This window comes from Sebastes umbrosus, chromosome 14, assembly GCF_015220745.1.
Source record: "Sebastes umbrosus isolate fSebUmb1 chromosome 14, fSebUmb1.pri, whole genome shotgun sequence".
NCBI classification, from domain to species: domain Eukaryota; kingdom Metazoa; phylum Chordata; class Actinopteri; order Perciformes; family Sebastidae; genus Sebastes; species Sebastes umbrosus.
In genome coordinates this window covers 25,079,256-25,101,290 of record NC_051282.1, presented here as the reverse complement: position 1 = coordinate 25,101,290, position 22,035 = coordinate 25,079,256, and the positions used below count along the sequence as shown (strand labels likewise).

Sequence of the window (22,035 nt, the reverse complement as noted above, 5' to 3'; positions counted from 1 at the left end):
ATATTCATCTGAGAATTATCTCTATTTCAGAATAATAGAGTGGTGCAGGGATGATGTGTTTCTGTAGGCCAACCAGAAAGTTAGCATCGCCATGGTTCCTTCGATAAAAAGCCAATGGGATAGCTCCAAAAAAAACATTGACTTCCAGACGAGGGAACCAGAAGTGCTAAAATGCTAACTCATCTCTGGGTTTAGGGATTCATTCCTGCAGCACTATGTGTACAAAGGTCAATCAATATTTTGCAGATTGTTAAATCAATTTGAAAGTTACAACAAAAGCATAAAAACATCTTCCTGTTACTAGTTTCCTCATCATCCATTGTGCATTTCAGGTTGTGTATAAGGAGAAGGACGCAGACACAGCACCCAACTTCTGGGAGGTGGAGGGCAACACCACCCACACCGTCCAGCTGACTGGTCTGGGCAAGTACGTCCTGTATGAGATCCAGGTCCTCGCCTTCACGCGTATAGGAGACGGAAGGAGCAGCTCGCCGCCCATTTTAGAGAGGACCCTAGATGATGGTAAACACATCCATCTTACCAGCCTATTGTTTTGAAATTGTATAAAATCTCTAAACAAATACAAATGTCACTGTGCTGTGATCATTTCACTTGTTGCTAATCAATTTATCAAGAATTTTCTTATTTTTTCAGCAAATGATTGAAATGTTCTGACTGATCACACCTTGTATAAAGAAACATGTCATAGAAAGTGTTTCTTTTTAACCTTGTTTTAAAATGGATTTATTTCCTTGGTCCATTTTGTTTTATCTGTGATATATGTCACATTCAATACCAGAGGTTTGGACTCGAGTCAGACTTAAATCATGAATTTGATGGCTTTAGACTCGACTTGACAAAATCAAAAAAGACTTGCAACTCAACACCAATCTTGTGACTTCACTTGGATTTGAGCCTGTTAGGGCCGTCCCAAATACTATTTTTTGGGGCTTTGAAGCTTCAGTGAGAAATAATTGAAGGTATCGAAGCTTTGCGGAGCAGCAGGCTGACATGTTCTTCTGTCTGTCTCCGTCTCCACCGTTTCAGTACTGTACACACACACACCTCTACATACAACAAACAGCGATATCCGTCTGAGAATAACTAATAATAATTAATGTTAAATATGAATAATGAATAATGTTGTGGGATTATTTGTTATTTCATGGGTTATTTTGGAATTTATTCATTATTATTACATATTTATATATAAAAAATAAAAAACAAAGCATTCAAAAAGTGATTTTGAGCGTCGAAGCATTCGGGTCAGCACTAAAACCTATTGACTTTACTTCATATCTTCCCCCGAGCCCAAAGGTTAAAAAGTATGTTAATTAAAAAGTGTGCCACAAATCAATTTCCCTTCATTTCCTGAAACAATTAATGCTATTCATTCCCAGCACTTAATTCCCCAGATCCACTTTGTTTGAACCAATCCAACAGCATCCAACCACGTTGCCCGAGAGAACCATGAAGAGCTGACGTTGCATGACTGCACGCCAGTTGAAAGAAATGCTACCAAAGATATTTTTGTTTGTGTACAAAAACTACGTAGTGGTCAACAAAAAAACAATTGCCGTGTGCAAAATGTGCGGTTTGAAAATGACAGACGGAGACGTAAATGAGAGAACATTATGACTCGTTTAGGACCCGAAATTCAAAGTTTAGTACTCTGGACTTGAGTGTAAAGACTTGAGACTTACTTGTGACTTGGTCGCACCTCTGTTTAATACTCTTGCCTGATTTGTTTATTTGATGTATTCTAGTACCAGGCCCTCCGGTCGGCATCCTCTTCCCAGAAGTCAGAACCACTTCAGTCCGTCTCATCTGGCAGCCTCCTGCACAACCCAACGGCATCATCCTGGGTCAGTTTGCAATATACAGACTTTCCTCTACGACCTTAAATATTCTCACGAGAAAAAGTATTTTGCTTTTGTGCTGGTCCAAAAAAAATAAATTTCCCTCAATATTGTTTGATTTTGTAGTGCAGCCAAATTGTTCTCTTTGCTCAACTTCTTTTCTGCATGGCTTCATATTGATATGTCCTTTCAGCCTATCAGATCACGTACAGAAGAAACTCTTCAAACAGCAACGCCGCCACCGTAGACGTGCTGAGCCCCAGCGCGCGTCAGTACACGGCGTCCGGACTGAAACCGGAGATGGTTTACGTGTACCGCCTCACCGCTCAGACACGAAAGGGTTGGGGCGAGGCCGCCGAGGCTCTGGTGGTCACAACAGAAAAAAGAGGTAAAATACCGAAGCTGTTTAAATTATTCACCTCTAAAATATTAAGTTTGAGAGTAACCTTGAATGTGTGTGTGTGTGTGTGCCCTTCAGCCCGACCCCAACCAACGAGCCGTCCCGTAGTGCCTCAAGAGGAAGTCCAGGCTCGCAAAGTGCTGTTGTCATGGGAACCAGGCAGCGACGGCCTATCCCCAGTTCGTTACTATACAGTCCAGTACAGAGAGCTGCCGGACAGCAACTGGACGGTCCATTCTGCATCAGTCAGCCACGAGACGCACTCCTACATAGTGGATAGGTAAATGTGAACGACCGCTTTCATTCCCCCTAAACGTCAGCAGTTTTTATTCTGACTTTTTTTCTCCTCTTTAAAGGTTAAAGCCTTTCACTTCGTACCAGTTCCGTATAAAAGCCACCAATGACATTGGAGACAGCGAGTACAGCCAGGAGAGTGAGGCCATCACGACACTACAGGATGGTAAGACTGCAGTAGTTAGACATGTCCCCCTGTCGTCACTATCCGCTGAATTTCCTGTTCACTTGTACAACAACACTTTTGTAATCGAATGCCTTTACATCCATGTTTTGACTTTGGATTTTCACAGCGAATGCTCTACGTCAACAGTGCGTGTGTTTACTCTCAAGCTGTTCCCCAGCAGACTGTTTGAATTATATATCGCTCTGCTCAGCTGGGTTGGTTTCGCTAACACCAAAATTCTCGTTTTAATTTTTTCTCCCCTTATCTCCTCCAGCCCCAGACAAAGCCCCGACCATTCTGTCCGTTACACCTCACACCACCACATCTGTGCTGGTCCGCTGGCAGGTACGCCGTTGAATTACTTGGCGCTGTGTTTTGTGAATGGAAGGATGAATTCATGTTTGTTAAGTATTGGGCATTAAAGGGATAGTTTGGATGTTTTGATGTGGGGTTGTATGAGGTATTTATCCACAGTCAGTGTAGTAGATGACGGTCGGCACGCCCCCAGTACAGAGAAACAGACAGGAGTTACCGCACGGAAGCAAAGCAAGCTGTAGACAGGGCCGACAGCAACAAAAAAATCTATATCAGTTCAAGTGTACTCTATATTTAGAATATTTTTGCTGGTTTACCTTCCTGTGAGACAGCTATAGAGTCTATGTTTCCAACGGGGGACTGAAGCCGTTATCTATGCTCAAGCTGATGCAACCAGACTCCATTGAAAAAAGCACTGTTAAACCCGATCAGAGAGAGACATTTTTGCAGTTTGCTGCTTCTTTTTTATTGGATATGTTGCTAGACAACCACCAAATGAGTGCTATTGTTACCATATTAGAAACCATGAACTGTACGCCACCCAAATAGTTAATAGTACAGTTTAAATTAATGAAAGCAATTTACATGAAATCTCAAATACCGCACTAATTTGCCTGTTTTCTTTTCAGATTATGGTAACTATGGTTAGTAAACTCATATAGCTCCGGGTATCCAGCAAAACTCACAACAATGAGAAAAAAATAGCTAATGACATCGGGCGTTTTTCTGCTCTGAGTTGAATATTTTTCAACTCGAGAATCGTAAAAACACGAGGGCGAGGCGCTCAGCAGCGCAAGAGCAGCGCACAAAGGGCTTCAATCTCATTGAAAACAATTACAAAAAGCCGCCCCAGGCTGCTAAATCGCGCTCTGTCTGATGAGTCGGGCCTAAGTTTGTTTGTGTTATTGTATTTGATTAGTTCGGATTCACCAGAGTCACACTATAGCACAAACAAACTAACCGATCGAGACAGCGATAGACCAGCAACCCCCGTGTTCGGCGAGGTAAAATTACAGTTTTTCCCAATGGAGTGTGGTGGCTTTGGCGAGAGCATAGATGGATACAACGGCTTCGGTTCCCCGTTGGAAAGGGCTGTCTGACTGCACGGTATAGCAATGAAAATATTATAAATAGATTGTACACTTAGACTGATATTGATTTTTTGGATGAAATATGTTTTGCTGCCGGCCCCGTCCACAGCAGTACATTGCTTTGATTCTGTGAAGTAACTCCTGTCTGCTTCTCCAAGCTGGGGGCGTGCCAACTGTTATCTACTGTAGGTAATACACTGAATATGGATAAGTACCTCATTCAACTCCACTTCAAAACACCTGAACCATCCCTTTAAGCAGACCTCTTCTCTTCGCAGCCTCCCTCTGAGGATCACATAAATGGAGTCCTGTTGGGGTTCAGGGTCCGGTACCGGGAGTTACACTACGACCGGCTACGCAGCTTCACTGTCCGCACAATTAACAGCCCCTCTGCCAACTGGGCTGATCTCACTGGTGAGTTTACTTTTTCCACTGCTTACCCATCAACTACTCTGCAGAAAGCGATGCTACCCGGAGTCTTAAATGTACTTACTTTTACATCAAAGTGTTGCTTTTGATGCTATCAGTAAGGCCTGTGGTGTGTTTTATTAAATAGCAGCTAATATTGCAGCTCTTTTCCCAATCCTTGTTTCCCCAATCCTGCCCATCCTCTATCCAAACTCCAGCTCCTTACAGCGTCAGGAACTTGAGTGAGTCCTCGCTCACCCAGTATGAACTGGATAGTAAGTCCCTTTATGCCTCTCTTCCGTCACTCTCCATCTGTTTTCATGTCATCTGTTGCATGCCATTTGTATAAAATTTACAGCATCTGCGCCTGTGCGTCGTCCTCTCACTCAGCCGTACCCGCTGAGGGGCCGCCGCCTGATTCTTAAGATGTGTATATGACTTAATTCTCTCCAAGCCGCCCTATCATTATTTCAGTGTCTTCTTTCTTTTTAATCGCTGACAAATCTTCCCCGTGTCCCCACAACAACCCCGTCTTTTCATCACTTTGCCTTTACAATTCCACCCTCTCCGTCTTTTTTTGTTCAATTCATGATGTTGTCTTGCCACGAGCATCACTACGACTGTGTGTCTCTCTGGAGGAAGTTTTCTTTTTTTGATCTTAACTGTTCCATTATAATGCTGCTGTGGGTTCTCTCCTCGCAGATTTGAGTAAACACAAACGCTACGAGATCCGTCTCAGTGTGTATAACGCTGTGGGGGAAGGTCCCAGCAGTGCACCACAGGAAGTGTTTGTTGGAGAGGCGGGTAGGTTTATTCTCTTGCTGTGCAGCGCGTGTGCTACTCTACCTTTAATCTTCGTTTCTTAGATGTTAAGCAAGGCCTATAGAAAAAGTGATTACACTCTGCTCCGTTCTAGTCCCAACATCCCCTCCTCAAACTGTGGTGGTCCAGTCCTCTACAGCCACACAGCTGGACGTCACATGGGACCCTCCTCCTCTGGATGCTCAGAACGGGGACATACAGGGTTATAAGGTATCAATAATGTCTCTTTTTTTTTCCTGTGTTACAGCAAATCAGCCAAACTTACATCATTCCTTTCTTATTTTTTATCTTTTTAATGATTTTTTTTCCCCCCTTGTCTCTGTTCACAGATCTATTTCTGGGAGTTTCAGCTCCAGAATGAGACAGAGCGCCTTCGTACTCTGTTCCTGCCGGAGCTCGGGGTGAAGCTCAAAAACCTGACAGGCTACACCACCTACATGATCAGCATGGCAGCCTTCAATGCTGCAGGGGACGGGCCCCGCTCCCTGCCCACCAGAGGGCGCACTCAGCAAGCAGGTGAGCTGCGGCGAATCCAGATGTGGTAGCGTTTCTTCAAAAAAGACCAGCGGCATTCATCTCGCAGCTCAGATCTTCTATAGCATTTCACAGTTCTGTATTTCTTTATACCCATCTGTCTGTCTCCCTCTGTCGTCTGCACAATGATACTCCTCCTCACTATTTTACGGTGCTCAAGGGTGCTTGTGTGGAGTAGTATCTCAAAGTTGGCCTTCTATTCAGTCACAAATGGTGCCTTACAAAAGAATAGATGATGAGCACTTTCATTTTTAGTCACTGTGTTGCACAAAAATGCTGCAGCTTTAAGAGAAATACTGTAAGCCTCGCTCTTCGTATTCACCAAGAAATAGAACATTTTCACTAAAGAGTTTGGTCCTGTGAGATGTAGCATAAGAGATCAGAGTGTTTTTGGCCGCTTCATCCAGGACAAGCCACAAGGGTGGAAGCCTAATGACAGCGGAGGAGCAGTGAATACAGAGTGCGGGGGACACATGTAGATTAGTTTTTTTGGCCGCAACTGCACAAAGACGCCTGTGTTTACCAGCGAGCGAGAGTCCCTCCACTGCGGTTTCAGCACAAAAACAGTTTCCAGTATAAATTTCTCTTGTCTTTTTTCGCCCCCTTGAAGGCTGTGACATTGGCGAGGGGTACAAAGTGCTGAGAACTTAAAAAACACAAGCAGGAATTTTGGCTCTCTGCACCGCAGGGTACTGGGAAGCCAGCCAACACAAGCTTTTGTGAATTCTATGCAGAATTGTGGCAAAATCCCGACACTTAGCTGGATCTGGGCTGGGTCAGTTCTCACAGCTCTCAATCAAGGTCACACAGTGATTCTGCACTCTGGTGTCCACTTCCAGTTTGCTTTTCAGTGACTCATTTCTTCAAACAATGATAGGATTTTCGTTTTTGCATTGATCTGAGCTGTACACCGCGGTACCTGTTCGTACACGCACAAAACATTTTGTTATTCATGCTCCGATAAAGAACAATGAACAATGAAACCGCTCTCACTTTTAATCTCCGAGTATTTCTGTTTCCTGCCATCTAGCATAACTGGACTTTGTCTCAGACTATGAGCATACTGCCTCTGGATTTCCCTCTGTCGTGCTGGCCCAAATCTACTTTTGTTGCCGGTGTAATTCTCCCAAATGTCTTGAGAGTTTGGAGCAATAAGGGGAAAGTAACTGCAGTTGATGATGTGCTAAATTAGTATTGTGACATATGGAAGCTCAGATATCTACTGACGACTGCTGAACTTCAAATTGCTTGTAGCAAGTAAAACATTAGGTTATTTATTTGTTCTCTTCATTTCTCATTTGGCCGGTTGGTTGCTGTCACAGTTATATGTTATGTTGTGTATTCCTTTTCAAATAAATGCCAAGCATCAGTTCATTGAAGGTTAGGCAAATTTCTTTCTAATGTTCAGAAATCAGTCACAGACTCACAGTTATGTTAAGAATTTATAGTCGTCTCGTCTTTTCACCAAATAATAGAAAAGTATCAATAAAGACTCAGCTCGTTAAGCAGTTCAGAAAATGGTATCAATAAAAATGATCGATCCCCATCCCTATTAATTACAGAATTCTACCACTGAGTATTCTGCCTCTGTCGTTCTGGCCCAAAGTAGGATTGCGACCAAGGTTATAATAATTTAGAATTTTCAATTCGTTTTTAATTTAGTTTTGACTTTTCAATTACATTTAAGTTTAGTTTTAGTTGGTGTTTAGAGTGTGGTTGCTACTTTTAGTTTAATTTCAGTTTTTCAGAAATGGTTAGGGTTAGGGTAGGGCTTACAGTCCAGGCTTTTTTACAGTAGTTGTAGTTTGTTTTTGTTAGGGCCAAGTATAATGTCTCAGAAGTATGTAGCTATGTATATATATATATATACATTATAATAACGATAGTTTAGAGCAGGAAAAAGCCGATAGACGATTAATCGGTCGATATCTTCTTTACTTCTGCAGCAGCCACTTTTGCATATGCTGTTTTTGATAAATCAGTTTTTGCCATTCTGAATTCAATCTTTCGTAAAAGAATATCCTGACGTGTGATTTCATGGATTACATCGTTGGAATATGTTCTATTTATTTGCAATGGGCTGTTCTGTGGTTTACATTATGACTGGCCAGGATTACGTCTGCTGCGCGCCCCGTTACGTTGTTAAATGCCACTCTTACAAACCATTCACGTTGGTGCATATTCCCGGGATAAGGAGGATCCTAAAGTGTGTAGTTTCATTTCATGAATGGATGGTTACATGGCTGGATTACCTAGAAGAGAGAATGCCAAATTGGTAAGCAAATTAAAGTAGGCAGTTGAATGATTAATTTCCCTCCCTGTCTTGTATCGTGGACAAAGAGCTGATAGGGTTGCATTTTATATTCAAGAGAAATAAACTCCCCCTCTCCACCTTGACCTTGTGTATGGGGCCTGGAGGCTGCACAGCCATCGGCCACTATCGGAGCCCAGTTCCACCGATAACGATAGTTTATAAAACATTCTGTCGGCCAAGCCAATTAATCGGTCTGCCTCTAGTAGGAATGGCTATAATGTTTAATCTTCGCGCTACTTTAGTGTCCGATGTGAAGCAATTGCGGCGTAGTGCCATCTCCTGGAAGGTCAAGTCCGTTCAATTTCTGTGGTTCAATGTTAAGAGTTGACGGAAATTCATGCCTTCTCCTTTTTTCGGTAGCGATATATTATATCCAAAAAAAAGTAAAACGGAAATTAATTTACATTCAATTTTACTTTTAATAGTTTTTTGCCATGGCAATATTGTTAGTTTAGTTTTAGGATATGTTTTTTTATCAACTTTCAGTTTACTGGGTCGGCACGGTGGAGCAGTGGTTAACACCTTCGCCTCACAGCAAGGTTGCAGGTTGGAGTTTGCATGTTCTCCCTGTGTTTGCGTGGGTTTCCTCCGGGGTTCTCCCACCACCAAAACAAGTTGCGTCAGGCAGGGCATCTGGCATAAAACCTGTGCCAAATCAATGTGCAGATCAATAATCTAATGACCCCTAACGGGAGCAGCCGAAAGACGAACAACAACATGTTGTTTAAGTTTTCTACGAATATTTTTCACTGCTTATTTTTGTTTTCGTTTCAGTTTTAGTTTATTATAATAACCCTGGTTCCGACTTATGAAAGACTTCTGAATTTCAAATTGCTTGCTGTACAGTGTTATAAATATTTATTTGTTCTTATTCATTTGTGTCAAAGTTTGTACATTAATTACACAATTTTAACACAGAAAATTTACAAATGAGTGTACGTAGTGTTTTGTCTCCATCCTCTGAAGAGATCCAACTCTCATCACCTCTTTTCTCACTTTCTTCGCCAAAAGCGCCGACTGCTCCGAGCTTCATCCACTTCAGCGAGTTGACCACCACGTCTGTCAACGTGTCCTGGGGAGAGCCCAAGCAGGCCAACGGCATCATCGAGGGCTACCGCCTGGTTTACGAGCCCTGCACTCCAGTCGATGGTGAGAAGCTCCGCCTGGAGCCTAACAACTCTGTTGTATCTCTTGACATTCCTCAGCTGGCTTTTCCCAGACTGTGATTTACAACCTCTCTCCTAGTTACCATATTCTGTTTTAACTCGCGCTGCTTAAGCTCGTGCACTAATCTGTCACAGGTGAGGGTAGGCCCCACAGTAACGTATATGGCACGTCTGATAAAATATGTTGGAATGCTCTGGTAAGACTTTGCACAGCTTCCTCTCTTGCTGAGAGAAACATGGCTAATAGCTGGTTAAGTGTGGTTGCCTGGACCAGATTGTCAAGTAATTGGGAGCAGAGGTGGAATGCTGAGCCGAGGCATGCTGCGGTCCCTCGGCTATCCGCTAATGGACCCAGAGCAAAGCCGAACAGAGCAGTTAAGACAGGGAATATCAATTGGTCTATTATAAAAAGGTCCTGGTGTCTCTTCCTATCTGGATATCGAGAAGGCTTGCTGGATAATAGACCCTTTCTGTTATATATGCAAAGATATGCCTGTCTGTGTAGTCGTCTAACTCGTTGTGTGATTGCGTGTCTGTTCATATGCAAAAAAGCTTTGTTGCTATGTGTCGCTTGTAGGAAGCAGCATTCTAGAGTCTTAGTGTTTCCTGTACAGACTCCTCTCCTCGCACTCCAGGTGTCAGTAAGATAGTGACAGTAGATGTGAAGGGCAGCGCTCCCCTGTGGATGAAGATCAAAGACCTGGCGGATGCCGTCACCTATAACTATCGCATCCGGGCCAAGACGCTCACTTATGGCCCCGAGGTGGAGGCCAACATCACCACTGGGCCTGGAGAAGGTGGGACTCACTAAATCTGGGATGCATTTCTGATATTTATGCCAATAGTCTCATCTTTTAGACTCATAGGAAGCCATTTTTTTCTAACTATCCACCATTTTTGTCTTCCCAAGGAGCCCCAGGCCCTCCAGGAGAACCCTTTATTTCTCGGTACGGCACTGCCCTCACGCTGCATTGGACCAGCGGTGATCAAGGCCGTGCACCCATCACACGATACGTCATTGAGGCCAGACCCTCTGGTGAGCCCCACATACAATACATGAACAGTTTTGGGGTTTTGGGGATTTTTGGGTTCTAGCGGACTCAGTTTTAAAGCTAAATTGAAGATACTGGTATCATATAAAACTAGAAAACCTAATGAATCCATCGGTACCAACCATGTCATACTAGTTTGTTGCAAAGGAGGTTAAATAACGCTCCAAACTTATGCTAAATTTTGCTGAGGAAAAACTAGCATGGCCATTTTCAAAGGGGTCCCTTGACCTCTGACCTCAAGATATGTGAATGAAAATGGGTTCCATGGGTACCCACGAGTCTCCCCTTTACAGACATGCACACTTTATGATAATCACATGCAGTTTTGGGGCAACTCATAGTCAAGTCAGCACACTCACACACTGACAGCTGTTATTGCCTGTTGGGCTGCAGTTTGCCATGTTATGATTTGAGCATATTTTTTATGCTAAATGCAGTACCTGTGAGGGTTTCTGGACAATATTTGTCATTGTTTTGTGTTGTTAATTGATTTCCAATAATAAATATATCCTCTTATTTGCATAAAGCAAGCATATTTGCCCACTCCCATGCTGATAAGAATATTAAATACTTGACAAATCTCCCTTTAAGGGACATTTTGAATAGATAAAAAATTTGTGATTAATTTGCGATTAATCACAAATAACTTTTTTAATTGATTGACAGCCTTAGTTCCAATACCTCAACAAGTGTTTCTTATTCATTGTCATCTTGCCTTTAGATGAAGGATTGTGGGATATCCTTATCAAAGACATCCCTAAAGAAGTGACGTCCTACACACTTAACCTGGAAATGCTGCGAGAGGGGGTCACCTATGACTTTCGAGTGATCGCAGTCAACGACTACGGCTACGGATCCCCCAGCGCCCCCTCCCCCTCCATATCAGGTACTTTAATCTGAACAATAATGTGTTATCAAAACAATGCTTGTTTTAGTTTATTAATGTGTATCATTTGTTGTGTGTTCAGCCCAGAAAGTGTCCCCGTTCTACGAGGAGTGGTGGTTCCTGGTGGTGATCGCCCTGGTGGGCCTCATCTTCATCCTCCTCCTCGTGTTCATCCTCATCATCCGAGGGCAGAGTAAAAAATACACCAAAAAAACAGACTCAGGTACGACCGCCTGCTAACGTCTCAGTTTCTCCGACTGCATCTGCAACTTAAGCTATCGACTGGTATTTGTCTTCCTCGTGGACAGCTCTGCTGAGAATTGCATTTTAACGATTGCACATCCAAAGTCTATTTTCAGAAAATGGGATTGTGAAGGCTCACACAATTAGACAAATTACCCTGGTTTTTCTGAACATTGTTTGGCTGACAGGGGAAAGATGAGAGTAAAGGCTACCGGTGAAACAGCTGACACAGGCAGGTGAATAAACATTATTGTTCATGTTTAACTGCAGCGAGGATCAATACGGGGATAAATGGCTTGGCAGTGGTTTAATGCTCAGGTCATTAGTCAGACTGAGAGTAATTATATAACTACAGCACTAGCGGCGCTCGCACCACTGTATCAAGAAGCCGATTTTCATGATTGTGAATTATCCCAGGTGACATTGCTGCCCCCTGAGAAACTCTTTATCAGAGTTTAAATCCCAAAACATAAGTTAATCAATGTTAGGAGACTTAATATTTCACAGTATGGTTGGCTAGTATTCACAGTGAGGGCATCTGGGGCTAATCTTTTAGACGTGGTCGAGTCGCCCAGCAGCATGGAGGAGATGGGCAGAGTGGTGAGACGGGAAGGGGGAAAGTGAAGGGTCAGGTCAAGCCTTCCTAAAAGCCTCGTACCAGTGACTTTTTAGCTGATTCAGCATTTAGCATGGTGCCAGTGGTTACCAGGGTCAGTAAACAGGGCTTGGTGAGACCAGTTCAGACAAGCGCTGTGTTTGTGTGGGGACACAAAGAGGACTTCTTAGCCTCCTCTCAACCCCTCAGTCATGAAGCTGATCTGTCTGTTTGTTTTGCTGGAGGCCGTGACCGGACAGTTGGCCTGACTGACTGTCAAAAAGGAGCATTTCTGTTTGTTTTGTAAACTGAGGAGGATGTGATCAATAGAATACCTTTTTTTTTTGTTTTTCTATTTAGAAAAAATCAAGTTAAAGGAACAGTGTGTAACATTTCGGGGGATCTGTTAGCAGAACTGAAATATAATATTCAGAACTATGTTTTTATTAGTGTTTAATCACCTGAAACTAAGAATTTTTTGTTGTGTTTTGAAACTGCGGTAACGTGAGCCGTAGAGTGCAAAACCGTGGTACCACCAGCCGCCGTCTGACTTCCGTTGCTCCTATAGTAGTGTTATTATGGTAAGGATGGCATCTGAGCGAGACAAACGGCGTTACCACGGTTTTGGACTCGTCAGCTCACGTTACCGAAATCTTGGAAAGGGATGAGTGAGTGGAGGGGTACTCAGGTTGGTTTCAATCTGCAACCACACCACTAGGTGCCGCCAAATCCTACACACTGTCCCTTTAACTGTTAAAAAAATAACTAAATTCAATCCTCATGCTTGAGTATAATTGTGTTTTCTTCAACTCATCCTTGAGACTGAAATTGATTCTAGATTTGACTGAAGATCACAAATCACTTGTTTCATCCCACGACCCACACAGTGTCGTCCTCATACCCCTGTCCAGGCAACCACTCCAACTGCACGGCGCTGCCTCTGACCCACGGGGAGATGGTGCGCCTGGACGAGGGACGCTTCCCCTCGCTGGAGCTCAACAACAGACGCCTCTCCGTGAAGAACTCCTTTTGCCGCAAGAACGGCATCTACACACGGTCAGTGACCAACAATCAATCAGTTCAGCTGACTGTTGCATCCGTTTCCTGCATGCACAGAATCCACTTCTCAAACATATTAACCTTTTCCACTCCACCGCTCTTTATCATAGACCCATTTCTGTCTTTTTTAAGGGGGGCTGGGGGCGCAGGGTGTCTTTAGGGGGAGATAGCAGGCCAACAGTAGATGTCACATAGAAGTGGTGTACATCATCTGAAAGCTGGGAACCTTAAGATTAATTTGAGATGCAGCTCAGCACTGTGTGTCAAGTTAAAATACATATTTAAAGTGTATAATTGCTTAGAACATTATGATAGAAGTACATGATGGTCATTCCCATGCTCACTTGTGTCTCATAAGTCATAAGTTGCAGCAATTTTGGGGTTGATACCATTTGTTACACAGATTTGGTACTAAATTTAACAATTTTTTACGACTCATGAATTGATAAAAATGATCAATAGTCCCTCCAAAATACCACATTAGGACACCAAGGCCTTGAGGAACACCATAGAAAAAGCCATGCTGTGATTTGGTTTCAAAAACTTTTGACATTTGGAGATTTCTGCAAGAATTGCAGTTTTCGGCGATTGGATAGCGAGCACTTCTGTTCTGTAAACTGCTCAGGAACCTCCTTATTGTCAATCTACCTAGGAAAGCCATCCATCCTGTGAATGCTCTAGGTCTCTAGTTTGTGGCTGTAGAGTTTCATGAGGTTGTGATTATCCTAGAGGTCACCACAGGTCAATTTATACAGTGAGGTCAAGTTTGGAAAAAAATGGTCTCACTACAATGAAAGGGCTACTATGGGGACTAACATCATCACACATGAATACAGTTGGGCTCATTGGATCCACAAGAGTCTCAGCTTTACAGTCATACCCAATGTATGTAATTTAAAGATTGTTTAGGGACCCCAGTATGCAGAAATATTCAAATAACACATTTATACTGCATTCAAAAAACTGCATGAGTTTTTCCCAAAACTGCATATGATTATCATAAAGTGAGCATGTCTGTAAAGGGGAGACTCGTGGGTACCCATAGAAACCATTTTCATTAGCATTTCTTGAGGTCAGAGGTCAAGGGACCCTTTTGAAAAGTTTTTCCCAAAATTTAGCTTAACTTCGGAGCCTTATTTAGCTTCCTTCCCAACATGCTAGTATGACATGGTTGGTACCAGTGGGTTTCCGAGGTCATCTAGTTTCATACCAGTTCCTTCACTCTAGCTCTAAAACTGAGCCTCTGAAAGACGGTAAAGTCGGCGGAGGGCGCCGGCACCCTCAAGGAGTGGAAGAGGTTAACTCGGTTTCAGTTTTGTCTTCCAGTTCAGTGTTACATAAGTGTTACTTCTGATACAGACAAGAATTAATAGTGTAGTAGTGCGTTGTTCCCTCACAATAGTCTGTCAGTCTAGAGAGAACGATCCGGGCCTCGAGGAGCCCAGCTGCTGATTTGAGCCTCCTTCCGCTGCCCTCGTTGATATTCAGTGTTTGTGTCGAGCCACAATCTATACAAGGGGGCAGCACAATACCAGCTAATTAGCATTCATGAGCTTCTGCATCGCTCTTTGTCTGTCCATCACCGCGTTAGACAAAGAGTGCCTATGGGTCAGAGCCGGCCATTTTTTCTATTGGCCACCGGCCCGGAGTATCTCGAGTGCGGCGCTGTGAGAGCTCGTCTCGACATAAAGTGCGACACCGTCGGGTATGAGAACATGTCCTTCGGCCCGTCAAAGCAGGACTTTGACAGGCTGGCTCTGTGGTAATGTTTAGGCAAACATTAGATAAGAGGGATTTCACAAACACAAGAAGTGTGGAGACATGGGTCACACATAATCGCTGACTGGATGGATGGTTCACGTGGTTGTGCTTGGGGGGGTTAAGTCCAGAGTCTGCTTCTTGTCACAGCAAAAGATGTTGTTTTTTGCACATTATGGAGGAATGTGCTAGAAGGGCTGCGTTAAGGGCAGCAGAATCTGTGCTGTTTTCTCCTTGACCAAGGAGGCCAAATAGGGGGATCAAAGGGCCTCGAGTTGCTCCGTCTCTTTTGAAGAGCTCCAATCTGGTGTTGTACTCTCTGCTAATGATCTGTAGACTGAGGAGGAAGAGTGGGAGGGCTCCCTACGGGATATTTGAAGGCGTGAGGGAGAGAAGGATGTATTAGACGGATAAGGCAATGGGAGAAAATACAGTGCTCCTAAATAATTCAAAGCTCACTGGCAGCATTTTGGAGTAGTAGGAGCCATCGCCCCTCCCCTACGCTCACGTCGCCCCGTCCTTTTAATGTCTGACTCAACCTTGTCTGAAGAACATGGTTGTTTTCTTTTTTTTTCACAGTCCGCCCCCTCACGTCATCCCCTTTAACCCAGAGGAGGTGTCTCTTTGTTGTGTCAACCCTTTCATGGCCGCTGTCATGTCGTGTCTTCTAAGCTTCCTGTTCTTGGCATTCCCCGTGATTTAGCTCCCGCATATATCTCAGAACATATTAATTTTTATTTGAGAAGCCCGTCAAGGTTGTCTGCTTTATTCCTTAATATTGCACTTGACATCGCAGCGTTTTATGCTTGTCTATTCTGCCCCCACATACAACGTTTTCCATTTCAGATCATTTAAACATTTACTTTCATGCCATTTCTACTTTATATAAATCTTTTTTTCTGAAAACCAACCGAGCAGACTCTTCTCTTAATGCTGTGTTAGCCCGAGTTGCATACTGAGCCCACTGATGTAGCTCAGTGATGTGAGGGGTGGTGGGCCAGTTTTTTGCCCTCTGACTGTCCAATTCAATCCCAGCAGACCTTGAATGCAGCAGCAGTCATTACTGCAGAAGGAGAATAATAATTGTCTGCACAGATGTTTCTCTCTGCTTCACTTTATGGACTTAATGAGTGGAGATAAAAGAAGCTATGGAGACTTTTACTTGACCCGCGCTCATAAAGAGCTAAGGGGCAATGCTTTGTTACGCAGCTTTACTGCAGGAGGTCTAAATCTCTGACTGACTCAATCTGTACAGCCATTCAGCTCTAATCACCACAAAGAAGCCTTTCATGAAGATGCTCATAATGTTTTCATACAGGAGCCTGTTTGTGCAGCGCATGACGGTTGAGGTCAGCTGAACTTTGGCAGACCTCGGCCCCCAGCTGCCAAACTGACACTTTGCAAAAACCAGAGGGAAATAACAAAACAATATGACGAAAGACCAAAACGCTTTGTGTAATAGCGACCCGATATCACCCCCAACTCATCATACCGACACACGGAGGTACCTTTTAGCAACCATTTGTGACGAGCCAGGCTTTCAACTAACTGCAATGTAAACCCACCTGCTGCATAATTAGACGGTCGGAGCAAGTGACGTATTACTAGCGTGAAAGTCCGCTAAGGTAGGGCAGGAGTGGTGGTGGATGGGTCAAAGAAACACAAGACTTTCAACCAGGAGACCGGTGTTCGCGTCCAGCGTGAAACTGGAATTAATGTTGACTTATTTTGTCACGTACGTAGTTAGTCACGTAAGTCAAGTCAGTGAAGTTAACGTCAACCATGTCCGTTTCCTAACCCTACCTTAGTGGTTGTGTTGCCTAAACCTAACTTCCTGTGAAGACGGGAGTTTATTTTGAAAGGACACTATGCATGTAACAAGCTTATATTGACACGCCGTCCCCGGGCCGTCCAAAAGTAACGCAAAAGGTGTTAATAGTAGGTTTTATCGTCTATTCACATGGTAGATCACTGAAAGAAGGTATAAAAGAAGACGAGAGCTACCTTTTACACCTGGAGACCAGGTTTCACATCCCATGTGAAACCAACAAGGTGTAAGTTTCACTTTGACTTATTTTAAGCCGTAACATGATGTTTGTCCCCTAAACTTAACTAAGTGCTTTTGTTGCCTAAACCTAAAGAAGTTTTGTTTGAGTTAAAACGGGACATTTCATTCAGTTTTACGTCATGTTAGAACGTGTTGCTTTTAAGTTTCGCTTGACTTTTACAACGTAGTAGTAGTAAAAGTAGTAGGCCCCTAATGACCCATATCTATGATGCTTATAGCGAGCAATAACGTACATTTAATGGCCGGCTAACAGTGGAATCGAATCCTTGTCTGAACTAAGATATCACTTTCATTTTCATAATAAATGACACTCCGCTGAATCTGTGCATATTGATCCCACTGACTGTTGGATGTGAAGCTTTTTCATTTTTAGAAGTATTTTGCAGCCGAGTGGTGTCAGTCACACAAATAAGGAGGCATTTTATGTTCTCAAAAGAAGAGAAAACTGTTTCCCGAAGTGAACAATGATGATGATCGAATGAAACGCTTTTCTTATATAACCATTAGCTCCATCTCTCTTTCTCTCACAGTTTTGCTTTCTATCTCTCACAGACACTCTGTCTCTGTCTCCATCTGTCCAGGTCTCCACCCAGACCCAGTCCTGGAAGCCTGCACTACTCCGATGAGGACGTCAGCACTAAGTACAATGACCTGATCCCGGCAGAGAGCAGCAGCCTGACCGAGAAACCCTCTGAGATATCCGACTCTCAGGTGAGCTCTGACCCTGGCCTGTGGCTCCATGTCCACTCCAGGTCTGGAATCGGCAATGAGCTTGAATTAGAAAGTAAAATTCAACTGTTTGAATTTGTCAAAGTGACAAAGTCCTCCAGGGCCGAGTCATAACCTTTCCAATACTTTTGTCACATTCGCTGTCTATCTGCTTGATAACCTCCAATCTTTTTTGTCATAATCACTGCTTTTCTACATGCAACAACTCGATGGCTGTCTAATAATGAAGCGGAATATCTGAAAATGACAGTCAGCAAGACATTTGCCTCGAGTGGATAACCTCGAAAATTAAATATCCTCTGTTAGTCATGGCTGACATCTCTGGATCTGACTTTTAATACTGATTTGTCCCATGGGAAGGAAGTACGGGGCCAATTCTCATGTCTCGTGTGACTTGAAATGTCTTCGCAACTAATTAATTTTCCTCAAACAGGAAATGCTGTATTAATCTGGGCTGCTGGGTCTTCGCTCAGTGTGTGTGTGTGTTGGAGTAGGGAGGTCCAGTGAAGGGACAGGGAATGTTAGAAGTGATGATGGATGCTAAAGGCAGAGGAGCTGATTGTAGCAGATCGCGAACATGTGTCTTCCCACACTCGCGCCGGGTCTCCCCGGCCAATTTATCTGGTACCTGCACAGTCAAAACATTGTTCAACCCGCCTCGAGCAAACAGCGCTCTCGTGGGAGACACAAACCGGTGTTATTCTTTTTCCTCTGCATAGCCTCCCACTGTTTACCTGCCACTTGAGCAAATAAATGGCGCTTCAACATCTGTTCAGCTGTAGTGCCTCAATAGAGCAGTAGATGTGCAGGCACTTGGCAGGCACACAAATGTGCCAAGTCTGTAATGTTGTCTGTGAGAGCAATTTGCTCTTTTTGTTTGTGTTTCTCAGCCAGTTCAGTGTGCTGGAATGGCGACAGCATTCACCCACACAAACGTTTGTAACGTGCAAGACTGATGCTTTAAAGCAGTGATTCTCAAAGTGGGGTCCGGGGACCCGCAGGGGTCCATGGCACTCTGTCAGGGGGGTCCGTGGGAGCCAATAGAAACTTCAAATGCAACTTGTCGGCCAAGACAAAGGCGATGTAGTTCTTTGACGTCGGCTTGGTGTGTCTGGGCCTTTACATGGCAACAAAAAGCAAATGAATCCTGTAAATGTTGTTTCTGTCCAATTCTAGGACACTTATGTGTACGGGTATCACTTCTGTGCTCCGCAGAGGTATGGGTGAGCTGTATGTGTGAAAGATGCTCAATAGAAGTGATTGTCTGCCCCGTAGAGTTGCTTAGGATTCATAGATTTCCAGTTTGTCTCTCAGTAGATACATCCTGCTGTGTTATGACCCAGTATTGTGCAGCTTGACAGTGAGGGTGCTGTATTAGAATTAGCCTTGATTTCGGAGCATGTTAATGTTGCTGTCTGTGTAGTAAACATATGTCTGATTGGTAATCTCACAGTCTTTTAACTGATTGGCTCCCAGGGCAGCGACAGCGAATATGAGATGGATCAGAGCCGTCAGAAGACCCACTCCTTCGTCAACCACTACATCAGCGACCCCACCTACTACAACTCCTGGCGGCGGCAGCAGAAGGGCGTCTCTCGCCCGCCGGCGTACGGCTACTCCCAGCCCGAGCCCCTGGTCGAGCAGGAGTCACGGCCGCACCCGCCGCCCGTGCCCCCTCTGCCGCCTCTCCTCCCCCAGAGCGCCCCGTCCCCTCAGCCCCAGTGCCAGGGCCAGGGCACTCTGTTCAGGTCTAAGGGAAGCCGGACTCCCACCCCCTCCCTGCTGTCCTCCGAACCCCCCAGCCAGCACGGCACCCTCTACCGGCCCCCCAGCAGCCTGGGCTGTGCCGCTCAGGCACCTACCGCGGGCTTCTCCTCTTTTGTTTGACACACGGCTCTCCTTCCAATAACAACAGGACCCTGAGGACGAGCCTTTGATTTCGTTGTTGTTGGTTTATTTGTATTTTGCTCTTCTTTTTTTTTCTGTCTATTTGACAGAGTTGTTGCTCAATATTAAGCATTGCAGGCATCTTGAATAGCGTTTTCTCCTCTGTGAAGAGTGCGTGTGTATGACTGTGTGTAGCGCGTATGATTGGTTATTCCATGTGATATGTATTTCATGAAAAGACAATCATTTGAAAGTTTTTATGCGTTGCTTAAGTGAATTTATTTGAAGGTACAAACGCGAACAAGGGAGTGCAGAACCTGAGGTTCTGAAAAAAGAAAAACCTTGTTTTAAAAACACTGTATTATTGTTTAATATGAGAGCTTTATGGATAAACAACCACCTAGAACCATATAGAGTACGGACCACTTGGCTTGCTGAGGCTGGACAATGGACAAACCCAACTCTGATGGAATAATGTGATGTTTGAACAACTGATAAAGAGAAATGGACTCTGACTTTGGAGAGAGGCACCAGCGGTCGCCGTGGCCCTCGGCTGCCTTTGACTTCCTCACTCTGCCTAATCATTGTTGCATTATGTGTTTACTATATGTACTCGTCTCATATTGTTTACCAGATATTTATATCAAATCAAGCTTCAAGCTCAACATCTTCAGAACATCACTAGTGACAATGTTATGAATCACATTAAAGCATTGTGGCACCTTTATAGTAGTCTGGGGAATGTGTTGATTGTCAGTAGATATACAAGCTAAGACAACTTTATTAATGTGCATCCGTTTGCTTTTTACGTTACCACAGAATATGACTGAGGACCAAAAGCACAAATCTTCTTGGTTCAAATGATTTTATCACACCAAAATATATGCTATTAATAGCTGTCAAAGAAGAACCGGTTTACTGACACATAAAGAACAGAGACCAAATTTTAATTTTAAAGAAAAAATAAGACATCATGAAACTTACAGAAATTTAAAATAAGAAATATTATGTATTTGTTCATGAGGCTGGAGAAGAGATCAGCCTGATGGTGTATCTATGTTTATTTAATAAACTTAATTTAACGATTGACAGCAACAGGACACAAGTATTGTACATGAAATGCATCACCGAGGATCGTCATGTGACATTATGTGTGTTCAACGTGTTACAGTGTAACATGGCATTGATATGATGACTGAAAATGTGTTTTATGCTCACCGTGCAAACGTATACATACATGTTATGATGAGATGTTTTCTACGACTCTTTTGAATATGCTGGTTCTTTACTAAAGTTGAATGGGACATTGCTGTGCTGGAGGTGGACCCGTAGTGTATAAACTTAGACAGTCGAAACTCCAAAATATCATCTGTCAAATTTCCAATGTGAACATCACTGTATGCATCATGAAGGACACATTATGGACCTATTCATGGTAGCGCTCTACAATAAATTATTCTATTTTGTAGTGGCTTTTTCTTCGTGCCTCATCTGAATATTTTAGATTATGACTAATAATTCTGACATATAAAGGAGAGAGTTGTAGAAACAAAGGATTTTAAAGGAATTAGAAACCATATCAGGCTCTGCAGACAACTATTTTACACGGACGGTCCTAAGCATACCTATTTGCATGGTCTGAGAGACAAAGCGATTATAGGTGACACTTGATCCTACAGTGCAGAAATGACCCGATTCTCTCAAGCACAACAGAGACATAATTGGGATGCATAAGAGCATGAGTTACAGGGAAGAATTTGAAGAAGAACCTGATCCGGTGCAAGCATGCTGAAAAGCTGGGGGAGGGTTGGGAGAGTGTGCCTGGCTAATCTCCTTATTTCAGGCCGGAAAACATTGATCTTCAGCAAGGCAGAGGGGGGGAGGAACAGAGGGATCCTGCTGGAAGGTTTTTAAGGGGAAAGTCGAGTCAAGGGGAGTCAAGAACATTTTATTTATTTTTACAAAAAGACCCAAAAAGAAACAAATGGCAGAATATAAATCACATTGACACATTGTTAACTTTGCAAAAGCGGATAGATATTTGATCATTATGCAAAATCAGCGGGCAACTCCGGAGTCTGAAAAGTGAAGCCAATGTTGAAGTGTCTTAAACTTGCATTCTTTCTAATAGCCAGCAGGGGGCGACTCCTCTGGTTGCAAAAAGAAGTCTGATTGTATAGAAGTCTATGAGAAAATGAGTATACTTCTCACTTGATTTATTACCTCAGTAAACATTGTAAACATGAGTTTATGGTCTCAATCGCTAGTTTCAAGTCTTCTTCAATACAGCATGATGTTCATTTAGTAAATTATGGTCCTGTTTAGAGTCAAATAGACGATAAAGCAGGGGATGTTTTAGGGCGTGGCTACCTTGTGATTGACAGGTCGA

The 22,035-nt window shown here is 43.5% G+C and overlaps 1 protein-coding gene across 5 annotated transcripts in view; it reads left to right on the top strand.

Annotated features, from left to right (window-relative positions):
* The window catches only part of sdk2a (sidekick cell adhesion molecule 2a), a 111,746-nt gene extending 90,634 nt beyond the window's left edge, over positions 1–21,112 (top strand). For 2 of the 5 annotated variants that reach the window (XM_037792872.1, XM_037792871.1), the window contains exons 27-45: positions 333–522; positions 1,767–1,865; positions 2,053–2,247; positions 2,338–2,539; positions 2,616–2,719; positions 2,994–3,064; positions 4,404–4,539; positions 4,752–4,808; positions 5,236–5,337; positions 5,450–5,565; positions 5,685–5,871; positions 9,215–9,352; positions 9,984–10,166; positions 10,280–10,405; positions 11,143–11,307; positions 11,390–11,530; positions 13,033–13,201; positions 17,612–17,741; positions 19,236–21,112. In XM_037792872.1, coding sequence (XP_037648800.1) covers positions 333–522; positions 1,767–1,865; positions 2,053–2,247; positions 2,338–2,539; positions 2,616–2,719; positions 2,994–3,064; positions 4,404–4,539; positions 4,752–4,808; positions 5,236–5,337; positions 5,450–5,565; positions 5,685–5,871; positions 9,215–9,352; positions 9,984–10,166; positions 10,280–10,405; positions 11,143–11,307; positions 11,390–11,530; positions 13,033–13,201; positions 17,612–17,741; positions 19,236–19,646 — 2,922 coding nt within the window. In that variant the 3' untranslated portion in view covers positions 19,647–21,112. The remainder of the gene's footprint in view (positions 1–332; positions 523–1,766; positions 1,866–2,052; positions 2,248–2,337; positions 2,540–2,615; positions 2,720–2,993; positions 3,065–4,403; positions 4,540–4,751; positions 4,809–5,235; positions 5,338–5,449; positions 5,566–5,684; positions 5,872–9,214; positions 9,353–9,983; positions 10,167–10,279; positions 10,406–11,142; positions 11,308–11,389; positions 11,531–13,032; positions 13,202–17,611; positions 17,742–19,235) is intronic. The other 3 variants (XM_037792873.1, XM_037792875.1, XM_037792874.1) reach the window with 3 other exon arrangements.
* Positions 21,113–22,035: the final 923 nt, after the last annotated feature.